This window comes from Planococcus citri, chromosome 2, assembly GCF_950023065.1.
Source record: "Planococcus citri chromosome 2, ihPlaCitr1.1, whole genome shotgun sequence".
Taxonomy (NCBI): domain Eukaryota; kingdom Metazoa; phylum Arthropoda; class Insecta; order Hemiptera; family Pseudococcidae; genus Planococcus; species Planococcus citri.
In genome coordinates this window covers 80,195,644-80,214,338 of record NC_088678.1, presented here as the reverse complement: position 1 = coordinate 80,214,338, position 18,695 = coordinate 80,195,644, and the positions used below count along the sequence as shown (strand labels likewise).

Below are 18,695 nucleotides of genomic sequence, written 5' to 3'. Positions count from 1 at the left end.
GGATTACGACTCCATGCTCGTAACCCATGTACAATAACTTATAATTAATTAAGTAGCCAAGTAGGTGTATTTCACCACTTACTTGAACACTGTACACGTTTACCATTGCTTTCCAGAGCCCTCCTAATACTATGGGCTTTTGATGGCACTTAACTAAATGAGACACCTATCACACTTTGCGTAATTCGGAATATCTAGATTATTCCTCCTTACCAAAAAGATTCACTAATAATTATGAGTCCAAGGACCATTAATTTGAAAATAAAAAGAATTTGTCATGCCAGAGATGACGTTAACTTAAAAGAATAAATTAATCATAAAATATTAATTGAAAAAGAAGATACTGTGGTCACCTCTATCGGAGAGGATCCCACAGCATCAGATTTTGATGTTGATGAAGAACCAACTATCGCGAATCATGGTCACCTAGCCAAGTGAGGAAACGGCGTGAGAGCGAGAGTTTTGTATTATAAAGATGCATAAGGTACTGAGACTCCTCCCTTCATGGTACTTTTGGCGCAATTTCTCAGTACACGTAGTACATAGGATTCATTGATAAAAATACTATCTTAGGTCATAAAATATAAAGGTGCGAGTTGCGAGCTCTATCCATCTATCTAGAGTGTACCTATAGAAGATTTGGTCTTATGCATCATAATATACAAAAATATACGTACTGTACATATACCTATTTTCGTTGCAAACGTTGTTCTGTTAAAATATAAACACGTTACCGATATGATATTCACAATATAGGGGGGAATTCTAATAAGCATTACCTAACGGCAGTGGGGCCAATCTGCCCTAAATTCTTCAACTTTTTTAGTGAAAGCAATGAAATGAGTTCTACCAATCAGATTTGACTAGAATGAGTTCATACAGATCCCTTCTCTTAATTTTCAAAAAAAAAAAAAAAACTCGTATTCACTTTTTCCTAAAACAAGTTTTGATTCCAAGTAAACTCACATATCAGGAACTAGGTACTCTAGATGCTCGCTTTCGATTCGAACAGTTTCCGTTTTATTATCAAGTTGCATTTTCCTGACAAAAATTGTAAAAAAAAATACCTACCTACATTTCTGTCAATCATTCTCAGATACGGTTACTTTTGTTTGATTTTTTCAAATTTTGGATTTTTGGCAAACATTTTTTCTTGCTTTTTAGCAAAATTGGCTAGAGATTTCCACTCCTTTCCAAAATTACACAAAAGTCGCGTTTTTTCCCCAGAAATTTCCATCATTTCCTTGTCAAAAATTTTCAGAAAGACGAATCCTACAGTACTTTTTTTCAAAAATTTGTACTAAACTTGAAGAAGAAAGTCTCGTTTTTTGCCAAAAGTTGAAAAAAAAAAAACTAAAAAAGAAAATTGTAAGAAAAAGTTGAAAATTTTCAACTCTGATCGAACTTTCTCCAAATCACTCCCTTGAATGTTTTTTCCCCTCGTATTTCAACACATACAACCACTTCGATTTTTCATCAGCATTTTGTTCAAACATTCAAACTTGATGGCTCTAGAGGGAGGGGGGAGAGATGTTCCCTCAAAAAGCAGCTATTCAGTAAGATTTTAACCAAAAATAAGAAAAAAATGAGTTATGCACTCGTATTTAGAAACATTCTGATAGACAAATCCAAAAAATAAAATAAAATTGGCAAAATTGATATTTTTCTGCCACATCAGTCGACCCCCCCCCCTCTAAAAAAGACCTCGGCTCTCGACGGCCCTGGAAAGTATTCGCTCGAAAAGTGGATAGTTCAAAAGTATTCTGCTGCTACGAAAATGAACGATTTAATTTTTTTTCAATAAAAACCAGCAATATTTCGAGGCAGGGAGCGAGAAAAATATCATGAGAGTAAATAAGAACCACCAGATACTGATTTTTTCAATTTTTACTCATTTTTACCAACATTTAAAATGTTTAAAAACGAAACTCATTTGATAAATCAACTGAACCATTCAACCACTTCGAAAAAAATTTGTCAATTGATCCAAAATTGTACACACTTTCCAATTCAGCAATTCTACACTTTCGAATATCGATCTTGCTGATGTCATCAGGTTAATCAAACTCGATAGAATATGATACCACAAAACTGCACCTACACAATTCACTATTTTCAACGAAAATATCAGAAAAACTTCCATTCAGAAAGGATGCAAATAACACTGTAAAAATTTTCAAGAAAAAAAAAATCAACATTATCTTCTCCACCATCAAAAAAATTACCAAGAACTACATATAAATCGATTACGAAAACATTTTTCAAATAAAATAAAAACGTTGTAGGTATATTACACATTTCGTATAAAAACAATATTACATCATCAATAAAACAAAGAAGCATACACATTTATACATATAAATATTTCAAAAAAATGCATTAGGTAGGTAAGTATAAAATTTATGCAAAATAAAATTAATCATCGTGCACTTCAAGCACCTACTAAGTACTTACTACATAATAATAAAGAGCCTTTCAGGATGATATAGTGAAATCCCCACTCTCTCCAATTTTCACAAAACTCGCTCAAAATGTTAATTTCGATGTAAAACTATCCCAAAATTTTTTCAAGTCCCTTCCCTAACCTCAACCCAAGTACATTTATATTGAGGCCATACGTGCTCAAAATTCAATATTCTCTCTTTGCGGAAAAGGTTGTCCAAAATTTTCGAAACTTTCACAGAAAATAAGTCTCTATATGAGTGCGTGTAAATAATTTTTGTTTTTTTCAAAACTTAATACCTACCCAAATTTCAAAACAAAAGGCTAGAATTTTCAGGAAATTGAAAAAAATAAAATGAATTAAAAATAATCAATTTTGGAGTTATGTACTCAAGTGGAGAAAAGCACGAGAAAAATGTTCACAAGTGTATAAAATAATGAGCTACGTGTAATTGGATCCATAATCCATATACCTAAGAATGTCTCCTTTGAGGCTTGAGAATCAAAAATCACCATTTTGGTGTCCTCTTCAAATGTAAGTTGCTCAAAATTCAAATTTAAAAAAAAATATTGACCTTCATCAACACAGAAAAACATAAGACTACGAAGAAATGCGTTTTTAAGAGGGTTTTAATTTTTTTCAGCATGTTGCATCGATTTTTGAACTCCACAAAAAGTAGGTATGTTATACCGAAAATAATCAAATTTTTGAGTAAATTTCGACGAGGGCCTCTTCACATTTTTTTCCTACGAATTTTTGAAATTTTCACCCCCCCCCCCCCCGATCCTAAAAAAATCACTAAACATAACGAAATTATGGCCACAATACTCGAGTTAGTGTGAGGAAGGTCGACTCAAAAAAACATTGGCGATGGTTTCACATCAAAACTCGCATTTTGGGTGAATTTCGCCAAAATCGCAGAGAGAGCGAATTTCACCACCTAAGTCCCGAAAGGCTCTTCAAATTTTAAATACAAAAATACGAGTAGATTAAAGTACATAAAATTCATTCAAAAATGGTAAGAAAAAAAAATAGATTAAAATACATAAAATCCATTCAAAAATGGTAGAAAAAAATAATTTCAAAAGATGACTGAAAAATTAAACCAGCATCTTCGAAATCACAAAAAATATTCTCTCAATGGGAGGAAAATTTGACAAAACAAATCAATTATTCTAAACACAATAAAATTAATACTCGAAACTTTCAATCACTTCGTTCATCGCTCATCATTTACAAGACATCGCATCAACTCCTGACGACCGAAGGTACCTGTATATATCGGATCATGTCCATACTCGTCGGTGAACTTCTCAATTGCGCTGACATCGCCGTCGAAAAACCAATACAACATAGCTCGACGATACCTCCTACGAGTCAGCAAATCTTCGATGACTTTATACTCGCGAAATTTAAAAATCATCTCTCGTTTAAACTCTCTTCTCTCCTCTTCCGTCTCAAAACACCATTCTAAAAACTCTTCCATAGACTTGGAGACTTGAAACGGACCTAAGGAAGCGCAATACTTCAAATGGACCAGAAACCCTTTAGGAAACAGGTGCGGTTGCCTGAAATTCTTATTCATCAAGTTCTCATCGCCGTTATAAATCCAAAGCAGGAAATCTCGCGTATCAGCTCGATTAAAAATCCTTTCAACATTCCACTCTGAATCGAACATGGTCTTGAACATGTGATCTTTGAATTTCTTCTTTAAACCTTTCAATCGGTGATCATTCGGCGACAAAATCGTACCGAGACATTGCTGCAAAACTTTCATTTTGCAATCGATGAGTAGTTCGGTCAAGTGATTGACTCCAGGCACGAATCCCATCTCGATCAGCGTTATCATAAAAGCATCCGGAGCTATAGCGATACTCTGCCACGAGACCATTTTCTTCACGTACTCGAAAAGCGACCTCCAGTCAGCGAAATACAAACAAATACTCATCGTGCTCAGACCGGCCGTATTCATGATCAATGTCCATTTCAAACACATCATACTGTTCTCCAGCGTATCATCGGTTCCTTTAAAGAAGCTGCCTACACCTTGTATATAAAAAGAAATGGCCGTATCGAATTCGTCGAATTCGCCAAATCCCAACAATATCATCAGCGATCGTTCCATTCCCGGAGATTCGGCGATACCTTTTTTCACCTTGGCAACGTCGCGATTATAACGTTCGAGGAAATCTCGCATCAATTTATCCACTTCGGCAAAAGGTGCCCAGATAATCAACCAGCAGAAATTCTTCTCGAAAAACGTCGATCGTTTCTTGGCTTCGATGGTCTTCAACACGAGTCTGATGAATTTCATCGGATCGGCGATCTGACGACGGGCTTGAAAATCCTGCGTTTCTTCGTTCGGTATATGGAAGATGCATTTTTCACCGATACTCTCCCATAGTTTCATGTCGACAGCCGATTGCTTCAGTTTGCTGCTAGCACTGCTCCAGATTTCCACCAATAACTCGGACCATTTTACGAAATCGTCGGCGTTTCTCATCGATAGAGGTACGAGCGTTTCTAGAATGGAGCAGAAATTCTTCGAATCCATTTTAGTTCTGAACAGCTTCCAAACGTAACGTACGTCGTCCAAAGCACCCCACAGGACGATTTGCTGGACCAGTTTCGATATCGAATTACGACACGCTAGATTCCATTCTTTATCTGTTAATTTAGCTAATAAATCTTTCAAGTATCGTTTACCGTACAATTCGACGATACGTTCGAATTTGCTGGATTTGCTGACCGAGTCTAATTTATCGAAGAAGTACGCTACCGGTGGCCAAAAATCATACTCTTCCGACGTCTTAATGAACATAATCGTATCGATGGAGAAATCTTCCGGAACCGAGATCGTATCCAACTCGTTCTTCAAGTACTTGCTCCAATAAACGACGAACGGATCCGTGATAAAATCCCATTCCGGTATCGAATCCATCGCATCTCGAAACTTCTCCATCTGTTCGACGATGCAGTAAGTACTGGCGAATCTGAACCTCTCTAACGGACTCAGGTTCTCATTGGTCAAGATATTTGCTGCGGTAGCTGCGTAATCGATTTTAAATTGATGGTTCCAAACCAGTTTGACGACGTATTCGCTCAACGAAGACGTTGGTTCGGTTGATTGATCGTGGAAGAAATTCACACCGTGATGATACTGGATCCAAACCATGACTTGCTCGACGATCAGCGCCATGTTGTCTTCGATTTGGTTTCGAATTAGGTTCGGTATGATCGCGATTCGAGGCACAGGCATTTCATATAACTGCCATAGGAACCAATCGTGAACCGAGCAAGTATCGTAGCCGTTACCTTTTTTCCATACGTCGATTACGGGCATTTCGCCTTCGGCCCATTCGTGTACTAGTCGAATGCATACTGATTTGGCAGCCAGACATTGCAAATCCGTCGCCGAGTAGGTCATTTTTTTGTACGTTTCGCTATCCATTGCGCTGGCTGGAAATTACCTGCGAAAAATCAGATTATAGTTGTAGTGTATCGTTCAACTCGTGGATATATTCGACTTACGATGAGCATCAAACACTTTCATATTGAGCTTATACACTGAATTAAAGTTTACATTTAAAACGTCAAAATGATCGAATAAGACTCGAATATACTCACTAGAAAGTAAAACTGGATGGAAATTGACACGTTCTGCTCTTGAAATCACAATAAAACCACACAAATATACTTACTACCAAACTGATGAAACATTGAAAAAAAAAAATGGCACGATCATTCAATATACCCAACAATAAACCATCTCAAAAGTCACCAATGGTAAATAAGATAATGCATCATTTGCATCATGCACGAGCAGTTCATAGTTCATATTTAGGTACTATAAATGTAATGTAACGTTAAAATTACGAAATTGCCACAGTTCAAAAAATAGAGTTTTCAGAGCTATTCCCAGGAATCTAGGTGCGCATGTGCGACACACATTTTCTGTACATTCCACATTGGATAGAAGATAACAGAACAGGTGTATCTGACGTTTGTACTTTGTTTTACTTCATATCTTCATATTATTTCGACACTTGGCGGAAGTGGCGATGGTACAGGTTTTTTTTTTTTTTTTAAAAAAAAGGGTTTATTTTGAATAATATTTACATCTTATAATTACTTATCCCTGCGGTGAGGGGGCGGGGCCTAAGCCCCGCCCCTTCCGCAGAGATAATACCAGTACAATCTTAAGTTTAAGGGGAGGGTGATGTATATTCTAATACTAAATTACAAACTTAATACTAAAATTTAGCTATAAAGACTATGTACAACTTAAACTAAGCCAAGATTAGGAGTGTTTCAATTTTGCTTAAAACTAGGAGGGGAAGGGGACGGTTCGGCCACCCAGTGGTCCTGGAGCCGCAGTGAGTGGGGGGCCCCAGTTTTGGTTGGGACTGCTGACCCACCCCCCCAGCACCAGGCCAAAGGCCCGGAGCTCCTAGGCAGTATCCCAGAATCGCTCCCACCACTTCGGGGTTGAGGGAGTGGTCACCCTAGGATGTAGCCCATTCCCCCCTTCCGCGGATTTGGAGCGACCCCCGACCCGTCTCCCATTTTGGGGTAGGCCTAGGAGGTCTCCGGGCACCACTGTACCCTTAACTACCTCAGAAAGAGATCTCCTAGAGTAGGATTGTCCAAAAGGATATTATTTCTGATGTGTGAAAGTGGGAACACTCGGTCCTACCTTACATAGTGGATAACGTTGGAGTAGTTTTGAATGCTGAGAATGGACACATACCATAGGTTTCTTCCATCCTTCAGCTTAGGGTAGTGCTACAATAATATACATACATTGTACTATATAGATTAAATTAAATTAAATAAGATATATTTGGGGAGAATATTTACTTTATTACATTGTTATATAATCTATTTACAAGTGCTATCAATTCGTTTTAGAGCGGGTGTTAGGGGAGGTCCAGTTACATACCTTGATATTGATAGGTATCTCCCTGAACTCTCTTACGATGATTGGCCGTACCTGGCCCCAGTCAAGCTGGTCCAGCCCACATCCAATCCGTGGGATAGCGAGTTTTTTTATTTTTCTTCTGGTACATTCCCTGGCAAGATTTTGGATGCCAAGGGAGAAGTCCTTATATGTTGGTTTGTCGTAGTAATGGATTTTTGTGACGACACAGAATATTATATAATGTCCCTGGCTCACTGTTCCTTCGACTTTCCGCTTTAGAGTTGCCACTTCCCCCACATTGTGTGGTTGGGTCAGTAGCATCTCTCTGCCTCCAAAGTGGCGGACAAAGTCCCTCGCTATCCCAGCGGACATTCTGAGGTCTTGGCTGACACAGTGTGCCAGTGCAAAGGAGGGTCCCTGAAGAAATATGTCTTCATTGGCTTCCTCCAGCGTGAGTAGGCCGTTGGACTCAACTGCTGTTAAAGCCATATTTCCCAAGCTTCTTCTCCTCATTGCTTCTGCAGCAGAGGCGATGAGTCTGGTCTCGACATCACGAGGTGTTGGTTCGTGCATGTCAAGATATTGTTCGTATGGGAGAAGATCCCCCACACTAGCAGCACTGACTGGGGCGTAGAAGCGCTCTTGGATTCCACGAAGCACCAGGTATTGCATAGCAGGTATGTAGACATGGTCACTGAATATCAGGGAGTATGGATGATCCAGGCCTCCTTGAGTGAGCAACTGTCTCTGGGCTGTTGAGATTATCCTCCTGGGTTCAGCCTCCTTTGAGGCCTCTTCCCAGTGCTGGTATGCCACAGAAGTGGAGAGCTCAGTGCTACTCTTTCTGGGAGTTGGGGGGAAGGTGGTCCTTAGGAATATTATTCGTCGGTTTACATCCTCCAAGATGTGTCGGTTTACATATGGTCCCATTGGTGTGTAGTTTGATGGAGGTTTTTTGATGCCCAGCTTCCCACCAATGGAGAAAGTTGAATGATCTTGTTTTGGTGTTTCCTCAGCTACAGAGCCTGGAGTCACCCCTCCATGCATGAACTGTATTCTGTTTTTGTGACTCTCAAAGGCGTCTGCTACCTGCTTAGCTTTCAGCGATGTTTTGTTCAAGTTGATTGGTGGATACACCTTGCTGATAGGTACCTGGATCAGATTTGGAGAGCACTGGACCTCAAAGCTACTTGTGTAGTCCATTCTATGTTGGTGAGCTGTTGGTGTGAGGGTTAACGGTGAGAAGTTGCAGGGTTGAAAGCCTGGGCTGTTCCAACCATTGTACACTGGTATTGATGTGCTGTGCCCCTCAACTGGACTGGAGTGTACAACAGGAATATTATATCTCCCTGTTCCCAGTGTTGTGCTAATGTTGTGTGCAGGGGGGCTTTTACAGTTTCGGATGACACGGCCATGTTGGGCAGTAGTTGTTGATGTTGTTGTAGTTGTGTTGGCAGGAGAATACAGTACATTGTGCTCAGGGTGTGGCATTGCTGTAGTATGTTGGAAAAGGGAGTTGGATACCATGATTCTCTTCCTAGGGGATGAGGTTGGTGAAGAAAGTGGGCCAAGTATGTGGTCTGTTTGCTGCAGGATTGGGTTGATAGGTTGCACCATTGGACTGAATTTGGGTAGGTTAATTGCTGTGAAGTTTCTCCTTGCAGCTAGCCATTCGTTTTCGAACCCTGGTGAATGATGCTGGTCACCTCCTTGTGAGGCCTCCGAACTAATACAGGATTCAGTTGAATGTTGTGTGACTGGGCTGCTGCAGACCTCTTGGTTCCTCTTGAGTAGCTCGCTAGCTATCAGCACTGTTCTAGGCACAAGCTTCAGTGCTGATGGTGAGTAGGTAGGTAAGCTTGTTACTCCGTTGTTTTTGTTGGTGGTTTCTGGTACTTGTGTTAGTTGTGTTTGGAGTATAGAGACTGGTGATGGTGACTGCAGGTGCATTGGTATTGGTGTGCTGGTGATACTGGTAGTAGGAGGTAGTTCTTGGAGACTATATAGTGTGGTTAAAGGTGATGGATCATCCACATCTGACGTTCCCTCAGTATCTGTGGTAGATTTGTCAGCTATAACTTTAATGGAGTCCCGGATGTGAAAGAGTTCTTTGATGAGTTGATTCAGATTTTGTAAGTTGGTGGGAGTGACATCAAGCATTTCTACTGGGTACCGTTCCCTGATCTCAGCAATTTGGGTATTTGTACATTCAGTGATGAGGTGTTGTGGACTTTGTAGATTACCGCATACACAGAGGTTACTCCTTATTATCTTGAATCTCTTCAAGTAATCGGCGAAGAAACCATGGCCTGTGAGGGCCTGGGTTAGGAAGAAGCTTGGTTTGATGGTACAGGTAGGAGGGAAAGTATTTCACAACATCAGGTAAAATACGTAATAATGCAAGTTGAAGCATGCGCACAACCGTACAACGTTCACTTTAACATCACACAGAATGTGAGAACATGTTGAATTTATCGCAATTAAATTTAATACTTGATGAAAAAATTTAAAATACAAAAAATTAAGTAAATTTCATTCCAACAACTCAGTTGCTGGGTAAAATATTGAGGAAATTTCAATTTTTCAAAAAATCTGCTATAGGGTGCTCCGGAACTACACCGCACTCAAACCGGTTCGAAACAGTTTTCCAATCGATTTGGAGGGTTAAAAACAGGGCACACGCCATGTTTCAGCTTTATTAGTCCACTAGGTAAAATTTTGATTTTTTTTTTCATTTTTGACCCGAGATTAATTTTTCAAAAATTCATTAAAAATCGAAATCGTTCGTTAACTCGAAAATTTGATCTACTGTTTTCAAATTCGTATTCGCGGAAAATCAGATCATCTCGATTCTAACCTGATTTGGACAATAATTGAATCGGTGAGAACAGAAAGGGACCAAATCACAATTTCGGAAAAAATAATTTGAGCGCAGAAAAAGGGCGGATCTGCATTGATGACCTCTTTTGTTAAATTTTTTGAATTCCTCGAAAAATAACAAACATTTTCGAGAATAAGTAGAGTAGGTGGGGGCAAGAATCCGTACTTAGTGTTTGAAACGCTATTATTCGGCTGCAAATTTGTCTAGGGGAAGGGTAAGTATATTTATACAATCTGGGAACCTTTAGCTACAAGTTTTTATTGGAAAAAAAAAAAAGTCGTCAGCATTTGGAGTTATTAACGTTTAAAGACGAAGTGTCAAAATAGGACTCTTACCCCACCGGGTGGGGTAAGAGTCCTACATAATAAATATCAGGATTTCGATTCTCAACATTTTTAATACGCTCTCCGGCATGATCTTTTGATCCATTTTTCTAACATAATCCCTAAAAATAAAATAAAAAACAATAAATTATTATCCAAAATTGAGATCTTATCAGTAAAATGTAGTGATAAATATTGTAGGATTCTTGCCCCAACCATGTGTTTTTATTGTTTTTACATATTATTCAAATATTTATAAAGGTATTTATTATTTCAACGATTGAAAAGGGTACCTCAACTCATGGTCTTGACAAATGATCATTCAAATAGTTTCAAACATCACTTATCGCAGCTTGACATGCTAAATATGAAGACGTAAAAATTACAGTGGAGAACAGTGAAAAATATAAACTGATATTTTCACTACTTAAACACGTCGCAGGGTTGCCAATTTTTGTAGGGTGACTAAATTTTGCTAAAGGTACATGTGACTAAAAAAATTGAAATTTTTCAGTGTAGCCAAATATGAGAAATTCAAAATCGGACTCTTACCCCGCTACGTACTCTTGCCCCCACTTACTCTACCATTTTTTGAAATTCAAGGTAATCTCGATACTGAAAAAAGACGAAAAAATTGACAACTTCGGCAAAAAGTTTTACACCTCAAGGGGTTTTTGGTCAATTTGAACGAGATAGCAGTCCAAGAGATGTACTTAGATGTAGAATCAAGCCCCATTCGTGCCCGAGCAATTTTAAGAGAAATTTTGGTGATTGGGTGCAAAAAGGGTGTAAGCCCCATTTGTTTAGGCAGCGACAGCGCCGGCACACGTGAATTTTTTTTTTTTTGAAACTGTGCCAAAAATTGTGTCTTGGGGTTCTCTTTCAACGACCGTACCGTAAGCATGTTTACCAAAAATTTTAGATTTCCGAATAAATCAGTTTTTTGTTATTCCTGAAAACTGCGAAAATGGACTTGTTCTCACCGATTCAATTATTTCAGCTGATTTTCAAATTCTGTGATTTTGTAGTTTTTTTTTTTGATTTCCCATCGAAAATAAAAGTACACGAGGGTATAAGAAGTGACTTAGGTACCTACGTAACATTTTTCACGAAGATTATAAAATTAGGTACTTACCTACTTGTTCTCATATGCGAGTTCGTATTCTATAATTTTTGATAGGAAATTTGTACTCACCTGAAACAAAGAAAAATTAAGGTGGATTAGTACTCGTATTTAGTTAGTTGGCTATAAAATTACTGATCAATTAACAGATATACATATAAAATAATGGTCGAAGGCCAAAGTAAAAATTCTGACGATCTCGACGTTTAATAAAGAGCCAGAAGTGGATATTCACAAATAAAGTATCATAAAAATGATTGTGAAAATCACTCGAGGATATCAAAAATTGATGAGAAAATGTCTCATTTGTGTAAAATTTTGCACACACACTGCTCGAGTGCTTAGACTATTGAAAAATACCAAGAATTAATCAAAAATTCTCAAAATTGAATGACGATTTTTTAAAACTCAAAACTCCCCCCCCCCCCTCCCCCTCAAAAAATAATTGAAAATGACCAGAAGTTGAATCTATGAATTTCCCAAAAAAATTAAAATTTTTTCAAAAACTAGTTTCAAAGTATGTATTTTTCTGCTCGAAACCCCCTCTATCTCGAGTTAGCCTCTAAATTGAATTAATCAAATCCTACCTGGGAACCCACGAGTTGAGAAAAAAATCAAAAAATCCAATTTATCCAAAAAAAAATCATTTTAGTGTCTTGGATATAGTCTCTTTTTCAAAAAAATCGACTGCGATACCCAGACTATTTTGATCCATTTGAATGTAGCACCTGGAAAAAAATGTCACTTCGAAGAAATTCAAAAATTCAAGTCTTCAAAAGCTTTGAAAAATTTTCATTTTGGGTAACAATAATTCTTCAGAATAAATTCCTTCAATTTTTGATATTTTTTTGATTTTTGTTACACAACCTTTGATGTTCTACACAAGGACACTAACATTGATGGACAACATGGGGGGGGGGTGTTTTTTTCTGGAAAACATGGGATATTTGGAAGAATTTTGATCAGAAATCAAAACTTTTCAAAAATTGTTATTTATAACATTTTTTGTCTCTGGGAGGGGGGGAGGTGTTAATACAAGAAAATCACGACCAAAAAAAAGCTTCTTCTCAAAAAGAGGCTATTTAGAAAAATTCTTTTGAAAAAAATAAGAAATGGGAGATTTGAAAATTTTTCACCGCCTTTTCATTTATTCCATTTTTTTTACATTTTTTTAAAATTTAGAAATTGAGCTAGTCTTTTTCTTGAAAAGGAGATGATTTAGAAAAGCTCTGCCCAAAAATGAAAAAAATTTCAAACATCAACTTTTCATTTATTTTTGATAACTTTAAAACCAAAAAAAAAAAAAAAAAAACACATTTGTAGGGGGAGATTATGCATATCTGGGGTGCTGGTTACTTCGATCCTTAGCTTCTAGGAAAGGATTCATGAAAGTAACAAATCTCTCTACATGATCAGGACCCTCTGAGTACCATTGGTTCAGACCGAGAACCTCACGGGGGTCCAACCCTAAATACGAGTTGGGTATTGGTCCAGAACAAATAAAAACTTGTAAATTGGGAATTTACTCCTCGTTATTTCCTCTGGGCAAGTGACCGCACAACCAATATTATCATAGGACGAATTTGAGTGTTGGGAAACGAATAGTAATTACGTAAATAAGAACACAGATCTTCTTCAAGTACATCTAATTATCTCAAATTACGAGAAAAGAACAACATGAAGTTGATATCTCTTGAGAGTAATTATTGGAGAAGGAAAGGGAGGTTGAGAATTACTACAAATTCGTAGCCTATTCTCGGATTGGTATTTTTTGGATAAAAAATTGGTAAAGAAAAGATAAATACCTGGGATTGTGTTGAGTTGGGAAGACAATATAATTAATTCCAACCATACTAGGAATTAATTAAAAATTGCTTGTTGTATGGTGATACACTTCCGGAAGTTCCAATACACCTGACTTTATAGAATTAATAATTATAGGGAGTATCACAAGTCAGTGTGAAAAGATTCCCTATCCAATTAAATTGGACACGTAAATAAGAGGCACTTCCGTAAATAGTGACCCCTGAGCTCCACGTACTTGGCTAGTTTCATCCACTGCGTTATAGAACGAATAGAATTAGTAGAATGAATATTCTGACCCCCGAATCCACACTGGTAGCCCCCCAAGCCTCAGAGAGTCTAGGAGAGCTGACCAGGCAGTTCGGCAGTACATTGGATACTGACTGTACAGTGGAACTAGCAACTATGAGCTAAGGGTAAAAATGAGTCTGGACCAAGCAGCAGAGGCAGCGGATGCGCGCGTTTCTGGGCTATGATTGGTTAAATATTGTGTCATGAGATCGCGGAAATACCCATGTAATGATGGTATCCGCGAGCAGAATATTCGCGTCAGGTTGGGCAATATAGTAAATGTTTTTTCTCCCAGTTAGGTAGCAGAAAAAGCTGTTTTTTCTCCCTCTACAAATGCCCCGATTTAGGTGACAGATGAACAAGGGAGAAATATGGTACGTAAATCAATAAGAAGCGGGAGAACAGAATCAATAGAATCAATAATCTTCATATTCAGCATCAGTAATCTGCATGCCCAACCTATCAGCTAATCAATAGAATTAATAGAATCAATGATGATCATCCGCGCCCACTGCCCCGAATTATGTAGTATATTTACGTGCTTGTGAAGTGTGTACCGGAAGTAATAGAATTAATAAGAAATCCCTACAACTCAATCAAGATATTCCAGGGATAAAGATAGAAGAAAGGTACATGGAAAATTAAACTCAAGAGTAAAAAATACAAAGTAGAAAAATGCATAAAAAGTTACAAAATACAGTAAGTGAAAAATGCATAAGTAGTTAAAGTAGAGAATAAAAAATAACAACAATATTTACAGTATGAAAAAATGAAAAAAAAAAATATCAGGTATTTTCGTAAATAAAAGTTGAAACTTGAAAATACAATGAACTGGAAATATTCAAACGTATGTAAAAAATTCATTTCCATGTATGAGAATAAAATTGTAAAAACTCATTATTAATTGTAACATTTTTTTATTTTTTTTTTATTTAGGAGTACCAATGGGAAGAATACATACCGCATTGAAATCGTGCAGAGTCAACTTACATGAATGCAGAATCAGTGAAGAAGGTAGGTCTAAATTATTTACTGTGTAATAATCTAGCTTCTTGGTATGTCGACTGAAAGCCACTATGATATGTGGTAGGCTATCATAAATTGAATTCTGATGATGAATTAATCGAACTAATATAATATTTTCGGCTTGTTTTCCCTGGTACTCGTGTATGGTGTTTACAGGAAATCCTCTGCTGGCTAGTATTTGCTTTTCGTTTTGCGTAAATACTAGGTAATGAGAATCAATAGAATGAGGCAAATTAGTGACGTTTTTCAACGTATGCAGGTTCATTTCGTCGTATACTTGTGAAGTAGACAGCATTCCGTGTTGATAAAATTCTGATAATAATGCTGTGGTGGTAAGACTGCATCGAAATGAAATGTTCAAAAATTCTATTTCCGCAATTAAATACTCAGGAATGCAGGAAAAATGGATTGATGGTAATGGCGAACGATTAATATACTGTATTTGATGTCTGTCTCCTACTAAAATTACTTCTGAAGCTCGAGCTTTCTCTACTGCAAATATAATTTGGCCAAAGTGAATTAAGAAAGCTTCATCAATAAATATTCGGGAGTAGTGAGATGTATTTTGGCTCATCAAATAAGAATCAATAGTTCGGTAATTTCGTCGTAGAATAACTTCATCAATTGAAAATCCATTTTCCTCATTATAACGCCTGCGAAAATTCTCTGCACTGTCTTTCGTTGGGAATAAAACCAAATCACCAATGCTTCGGGTATTATCTAAGATGTAGGTAGTTTTACCGCAGCCTGGCACGCCTTGAACTAATTTGAAGCGAGGAATTAATAAATGTTGAAGATTGATATTTTTGCACGCAAAGAACAAATCATAATCGCTGAGAATTCGAGTATCTTGCGTAACTACCAGTTTATTAGAATTAATTTTGAACGAATGAGAATTAATATCTGAAAATTTAATTAAATTAATTCCATCACAGGCGTATTTGTAACTACTATGTCGAGGTGTTTGAGTAAATTTATTAGAATTGATATCGTAGATTCCCAAGTCAAAGTTAGTTAGAGTTAATTTTTCTGAATTTTCGCAGCTAGAATGGATAATACTGGCATTCCATAGCGCTAAAATAGAATTTTGGTACCAAATGTTGATTTGCTCATTTGCGGCATAGAATAAATATGAATAAATATTTTCTTGTAAATCAGCCATTTCTGCAAAATTAATAGAAATAATAGAATAAATAGAAATAATAAATCAGGTTTCAACTAAAAGGTTGTACTCGTTGTAAATGAACAAATGACTAGAAAATAGAAATAATTTACATACTCTTCGAAATAATGAACAAAAAAAAATAAATCTCGTCACCGAGAAAAAATAAAAAGAAAAAATTGAAAAAATAATACTAGCTTTTGATTGGCTTGAAAATTGAACTATTTTTTATGACGTAACCAGCGTTATCAATCACCGAATTGTATTTATCTATTTTAGAAAAAATGATAATTGCGAAAATATCGATAGAATTAGTAACACATGGTAATTAATACAAATCATTAACGTCGTTTTTCAGCTCCTCTAAAGCTCGGAGAGTTCGGTCGCTTGAGGTATGGTTTTCGTAGTCGCTTATCAGCTAGAAATGGAATTAATCCCAGCAAGATTTCGAGATGGAAACTCTGCGGTAGTACTGGAAGATCATTCTCAGTTGGATCCTGTCTATCGATTATTGTTTCAATTTCATGAAGGTAGATGATTCGTCGTGTATTACTGAATAATACAGCCTTGTATCGGAGCCAAGCGCGAAAATCTTTGCAAAGCTGATCATTTTCTTTAGTAAGTATAGGTGGTAAAAGTATGATTTTTGATACGTGTGTATTCTTAATAAAACATATCAGCTGCTTCGCATCCTCAGTAATATCATCCAGCTTACGTTTGTCGGCAATGTCGCGATGTCCAATTGATAGTATGATATACTTCGGCAGCACAACAACAAATTTGCGCAAGTTCGATTGTAAATCTTTAATTGAGATTGAACGATTGATGAATAAATTGTTAGGCAGCTGATTGATAAGGTCAATGTTTCCTGCTACAGCATCGTCGACTATGCCATTAATAATTCCATCGCCAATTAACCAATGACTTTGTAGAAAATAAACAGGTTCGGGCCGTCGATCTGAACGCTTGAGTTTTCCAGCCACTAAATAGAAGTAAAATTGTGGCTCATGACAGTAATTTGCCATATCGCGCGGAATTTGTCTATCTAAATAGAAAGGCAGTTCCGCTACTAAAGAGTGAAATGTGGCTGTTGTCACGATACCATTTTGAGGAATGCGCAGCTTCGAAAATACACCATATGTTGGTTTATGATAATATGTAATAGGCTGGTTCGGTCTTATATCAATTCTGTTGATTTTTAATCGTGCATTCTCTCTGTTTACAGGTATAATTGGAGCTGGAACAGGCGCTGCTTCGTGTATGTGTGCTGGAGCCGATGGCTGGAGTACTGGATGAAAGACTTCTTCGAAGTTGATATCTGATGTGGTCGATGAAGCTGAAGAAATCGAGTATTGATCGCATTGACGTGGAGGTACATATCCAGATGTTGAGGGCTGAGGGTCGGAATTTTCGGCGACAAAGCTTTCTAATGCTGCACGTAATTTTTCAACTGTAATCGTAGGTTTAGCAGACGTACCGGAATCAGATGGCAGCGGCGAATCGATTTTGGCTGGAACAGCAGCTTTTTCATCATCAGAGCTCGATTCGGACAGATTTATCTCAGGAATGGCGATCGCTGGCATCGACGCTGGAGCGGAGGTTTGTAACGTTTTGATCAGCTTATCTTTCTCTCGAATTTCTTCGGTTAATGCTGCATTTTGTCGTAGAAGCTGTCGAAGTTCGGAAGCTAGCTGGGAATTACGTTCGTGCTGATTATTCATCGCGATATTCATCTCAGTGAGCTGAGCTCTGGTAGCGTTATTGATGATGAGGCGAATGCTTTCGGCGATTGGTGATTTTTGAACGACGATCTCACGTAGCGCTTTGATATTAATATTCGCGACGCACTTTTTGAACGGACAAAGTATTTTTCGCTCTTTAAGAGTTTTTGTTTTAATCATAAAGCACTTCAAGTGCACCAAATGGTTACACTCCTTACCAGTGATTAATACCGCAGGTCCAGTGGCACCGGATGGAGGAACAGCAAGCGAACCGTCACAGAAAGGGCAGACAGCTATCGAGAGCTCACAAGTATGATCGATTTCCGCGTTGGCCATAGTATCGACGAACTAATTAGAATCAACAGAAAAAATCACCGGAGTCTCGAACAAATAAACGGCTTGAGTAACGAACGAACTGAACGAAGACATACAATCCTTACGAAGAACAGATTACTTATGAAGACAGAATCAGTACTTGCGTAAATTCCTGGTGCAAAAAATGGCCTAAAAGGCTGACGGTGGAAGGGATTATCTCGCAAATATCTTGTTAAATGTTGGGTAAAGGGAGTAGAAAGCTATCTGCGATAGCTGTAGATTATCGCTAGATGTCTGGCAAATTCTATATTTAATCCCTTATCTATTGTAGACAGCATTGTTAGAATAATTGCATTTTAGAAGATATATTTGTTGATAATTTCTGTCTGTATGCTATTTTTATCCTTGAATAAATAGAATCAATAGAATCAATATCGTGTATTAGTAAATTTTCTTTTTGACGAACCATTTTCAGCAAATTCCACCTTCTCACCAAATAGAACAAGTTAAACTCTGTCAGGATAGGTAAAATGTACTCGTGGACATTCTCAAAGCAAAATGAACAATCTCCGAGTTGGTAATTAATGATATCAACGTTGTATGATGTTAAAATAAAGTCGAAATATAATATTTACGCGTTCACGATGAAATAATATGAAATAATAACTGAAACTTCTTTGAAGAGA

At 37.4% G+C, this 18,695-nt stretch overlaps 3 protein-coding genes and 1 long non-coding RNA gene across 5 annotated transcripts in view; 2 read left to right on the top strand and 2 right to left on the bottom strand.

The window, feature by feature from the left end:
- LOC135837960 (roundabout homolog 2-like) overlaps window positions 1–18,695 on the top strand; it is a 638,803-nt gene that overhangs the window by 135,950 nt on the left and 484,158 nt on the right. The window lies entirely within an intron of this gene.
- Window positions 2,267–6,376, bottom strand: LOC135837954 (uncharacterized). The gene is made up of 2 exons (XM_065353399.1): window positions 6,071–6,376; window positions 2,267–5,913 (listed from the first exon to the last, which is right to left on the bottom strand). The coding sequence occupies exon 2, from the start codon at window positions 5,892–5,894 to the stop codon at window positions 3,663–3,665; it is 2,232 nt and encodes a 743-aa protein (XP_065209471.1). The 5' UTR covers window positions 5,895–5,913; window positions 6,071–6,376; the 3' UTR covers window positions 2,267–3,662.
- Window positions 7,262–9,702, bottom strand: LOC135837952 (mucin-2-like). Its single transcript, XM_065353396.1, has one exon. The coding sequence runs from the start codon at window positions 9,522–9,524 to the stop codon at window positions 7,341–7,343; it is 2,184 nt and encodes a 727-aa protein (XP_065209468.1). The 5' UTR covers window positions 9,525–9,702; the 3' UTR covers window positions 7,262–7,340.
- Window positions 12,736–18,441, top strand: LOC135837951 (uncharacterized). 2 transcript variants are annotated; one of them, XR_010557278.1, is made up of 5 exons: window positions 12,736–14,799; window positions 16,332–16,591; window positions 17,199–17,345; window positions 17,436–17,572; window positions 17,644–18,441. It is a non-coding gene; the product is annotated as an uncharacterized LOC135837951 (long non-coding RNA). The 2 variants fall into 2 exon arrangements; XR_010557277.1 differs by having other exon boundaries at window positions 17,641–18,441.